Source organism: Fulmarus glacialis, unplaced genomic scaffold (assembly GCF_000690835.1).
Source record: "Fulmarus glacialis isolate BGI_N327 unplaced genomic scaffold, ASM69083v1 scaffold11374, whole genome shotgun sequence".
Lineage (NCBI taxonomy): Eukaryota > Metazoa > Chordata > Aves > Procellariiformes > Procellariidae > Fulmarus > Fulmarus glacialis.
The window spans coordinates 761-4,913 of record NW_009206106.1 but is presented as its reverse complement, the minus strand read 5'-3'; the positions used below and the strand labels follow the sequence as shown (position 1 = coordinate 4,913).

General features: G+C 40.1%; 1 protein-coding gene across 1 annotated transcript; it reads right to left on the bottom strand.

Annotated features, from left to right (window-relative positions):
- Positions 1-871: 871 nt before the first annotated feature.
- PTTG1 (pituitary tumor-transforming 1) lies at positions 872-3,896 on the bottom strand. Its single transcript, XM_009575628.1, has 5 exons — positions 3,815-3,896; positions 3,351-3,529; positions 2,331-2,424; positions 1,320-1,469; positions 872-951 (listed from the first exon to the last, which is right to left on the bottom strand). Exons 1-5 carry the CDS (start codon positions 3,894-3,896, stop codon positions 872-874), a joined length of 585 nt encoding a protein of 194 aa, XP_009573923.1.
- Between the last annotated feature and the right edge of the window lie 257 nt (positions 3,897-4,153).

Below are 4,153 nucleotides of genomic sequence, written 5' to 3'. Positions count from 1 at the left end.
TTGCTCTGCCTGTTACCCTTTAAGACTAAAAGGAGCCTTCATTACTTATATCATCACAGAAAGGCCTTCTACCTTAACAGATGACCAGAACACAGATACAGCATTGTGATTCATGTTAAGGATGAGCTAAAAGCTGAAGGCAGCTCAGACTGCTGTAATCCAACTAGATCAGAGTACTGCGCAGGAACTATAAAAGCAGTTCAATTTAAGTGAAGGCTGACCACCTCTTCAACTGACTTGTCTTATATGATGAAGAAGAACTGGAGTTGCGGCCATTACAATGCAAAAGAGATTATTGAACCTGTATGCTTATAATGTGAAGGATGGGGTTCCACCAGCCTTTCCTCAGAGCACAGACAGTACCCAGCAGTGAAAGCCACATAATGCTGTGACACTTAAATGAAGTAGTCTACAGCTGCATAAGAATCCAACATATACCATCTTGGACAACCGCTGTGAAGAGCAATAGAGTTCAAGAAAGGAAAAATGCCAGAAGAGTACTAGCTCTAGTACTTAATTTACACTAGATATACAGATCAGTTTTAAACCCTTGCATGTTTAATGGATAAAGGATAAAGTTATGTAAACAGTGAGGTCAGAAGGGCCACTTAACCTATCATGACCACATAGTCTAATCAGCAGGTACTAACTCCTGGATATGGTTCACAACAGTGAATTATAGTCTTGCTTAGAAGCTTATCCAGGCTCTGCTTTAATTGCTTTCAGATAGCCTCCTTTTCAAAGCACTATTTTACTACCTACATCTTGGGTTTACTGAAAATAAAGTCCAGTATTATACAGGTTAGATTAGCCTTTATTAAAATACAGAACTACATGAAATTTGAACACAATAGATGCTTCAGAATATGCATTAAAGGTCATAATTCGGAGGTGGCATGTCAATGATCTCATCCAGGGTAGCAAGGAACTCAGCAGTTGATTGTAGCAAGTCTGAAATAGAGCAAATCAGTTTCTCATGAAACCCAGAATTTATACTCTCTAACATAAGCTAGCTCCCAGTGGATTACCATAAGCATCTTGAATGACTAATTGTTTGATTGCACAAGCCAACTCCACCTAACTGATCAGTTAGCAATACGCTGCAAGAGATTGCTCAGCAACATCACTGAGACCACCACTGTAGTAGTAGAGTTGACCATAAATTCAGCTTGACTACACATCAAACACTGTTTGATACTACTGTGCTGTTCTGGTAGTTAGGACAGCAGTGGCAGTTCACTACTGCAGCCAACTAGCTTCCCTCCCAAACCACTAATGAGCACTGTATGTACTGAAACTCATGCTAAGTTTCCACTTACTAGACTCCCATGAAACCTCTTCAATCTTCACTGGTGAAGGAACCATGTTCACATATCTGTCATATGTCCTTTCAAATATCATGAGGGGAACACCACACAGGTTGATATTGCTTACTTTGTGCTCTTCAGGAAGATCAAAACTCTCAAAGTCTGTTTGAGAAAGACCCACTGTAATTTAGTAACTGTACAGTAGCAGTAGCCTGGGAAGCTGCAAATTCTTAGATTAAATTAAGTGGGAGCAGGTCCAAAACAACACAATCCAACAGTCCCCTCTTATGGGACATTTATTTGCAGTTACACCTTAGTTGTCCATAGAATCCCATACACTAACACTTACCAAAAGACTAGACTGCATAACATTACTGCTAATGTAAAGCAGGAGCTTTTAGTAATTTCTTTCCAATCACTATACTAAGTCAACTTCATCAAGCACAGCATATATGTTTCACCAACACTGAAGTAGTCTTTGGCACAGTAGTTTTTACACACTCACTTCCACAAGAACTGGATGGTTTAAGGACACACTTTGAAGGACTGAGATAGCACAGACCATTGCAGATATTCTAAGAACAGCTTTAGAAGTTTCATCTTCAACTATTATGTCCTACAGCAGTAGGAATCTTTTCAGTTACAAATTACTATCTTGGCATACACTCTTAAAAGAAGTCTACTCTCCAGTACTGCTTAAGTATTCCTTTGAATACTTGTCTACTAGTTGCCATTTAATGAATTAAGAGGTTATAGCATGGTTATTTGGAACTAGTTTCCTGCCATCATAATAACGGACTTGGACTCCTACATATCTGGAACACAGCTATTGCAGTTAGAAACATTTAAACAAGAATGAGATGGCATTTCAGAAGTAGCAAGCACCCTTATGTTTAAGAAAGGACTCTGGAGAAATGCAATGCTAGCTTGTTTGCCACAGTCACTTGGCCAAAGTCTTACAAGAATATCAACAGTCATGAAAGCCTGATTGTTCATTTTAATAATTACATCAATAGTTCTTACCTCGAGGATCAAAAGGAAACATATTTTCTATTTCTGGCCAGTCTTCTTCAGCCACTGCATCACAGCTTTCTAATCCAGCAGTCTTTTCAGTAATCTTAAAAAGAGAAAGTCACATTATTTGAGCTACTGTGGTTTCCCATTGTAGTGGCTTTCCTGTGCTATACAGGTCTACAGACAAGAATGCCTGCCATACAGTCCTCAGTTATGCCTAAATTCTAATACCTTCAACAAAAATAAGCTAGAGATGAGCAAATGCTTCAGTTGAGTTTATGTAGTGCAGTACTATAAACAGTGGCAACAAATTACTGCAATAGAACATTTAGGCTCATAATATTAAACTCCTGATGCTTAACATGTGAACAAGACATTAACTCAGACTATTTTCTCTAGAGCCACTTCTTTGCCATTATGTACCCCCCTAAGCTGTTGTACTCCTTGTGCCTATGTAGGTGTACTGGTTTTGGCTAGGATAGAGTTATTTTTCTTCCTAGTAGCTCATATGATGCCATGTTTTGGCTTCAGGATGAAAACAGTGTTGATAACACACAGCTGTTTTAGCTATTGCTGAGCAGTGCTTACACAGCATCAAGGCCTTTTCTGCTTCTCACGACCCACCAGTGAATAGGCTGGGGGTGCACAAGAAGTTGTGTGGGGACACAGCTAGGACAGCTGACCCCAACTGACCAAAGAGATATTTCATACCATGATATCATGCTAACCAATGAAAACTGGTGGGGAAGTTTGCCAGGGCTGCCATTGCTCAGGGACTGGCAAGGCATCAATCAGCTCGTGGCAAGAAATCAGTTTTGTTTTTCTTTGAGACTTTTAATTATTAAGTTGTCTTAATCTCAACCCATGAGTTCTCACTTTTACCCTTCCAATTCTCCCCCCCCATCCCACTGAGGGGGCAGTGAGCAAGCAGCTGTGTGGTGCTCAGCTGCCTGCCGGGGTTAAGTCACAACAGTAGGTAAACTACGCACGCCCCCCACCCCACCCCCCATAGAAGTGATTTGTACTCACTTTGTCTGCAGTGCAAGGCTGATTTATCTGTCTTGTCCTTTCCATCTTGCTCGCGACTTCTTCAGTTCTGTTCACATTTCCAAGAACCTTTCTGACAGAGTGAGACATGGCTGGAGATGTACTGATTGTTTTTTTAGGAAGTGGAGTGTTAACTTGTGTTCTTTCAGATAAGACTTTTGCTGGAGAGTGGGGGAAGAAAAAAGCAAACTTTAGCACTATATCAACCCTAAAGCTTGCTTCAGTAAGTGCATGTGCTGGAAAACTAGTTATCATAAAAGTCATTGTTTGTCATCTATGACAAAAGCACAGAGTTATTTTCATTTTTATAGTAATTGATGAGCTTAGCAGAATTGATTACATAAGTAGATATAATAGAAAACCATACTGTTCAAAACAGTGAACAACAAAACAACAGTTATGCACTTCACTTGATTCCCTACTGGCTTAGGGGAGCATATACGCACAAGATCCTGAAGGGAGTCTTAGCTGATTCTTAGTAGCACCAACTTCACCATTCTCCTTATCAATAAAGATTAGCGTTGCCATCTTCAGGTTGAAGAGACCACTCTGGAAAGTCCATACAAGAAAAAGAGGAAATCATTCTTGTCATTTCTTCCACCCCAGCACACTTTTAAACAAACCACATTAAAGACAACACAGTTGCCATGAGCTGGTCCCTAGAGGAGGGGGAACAAATCCACACTTCACGTCATTTCATAGTAGTTTAGCTACAGACCCTTATGTTTGAAGGCATTATTAGTGCACATGGTAGGTTCATAATCCCAAAGGAGCTTGTATGAGTT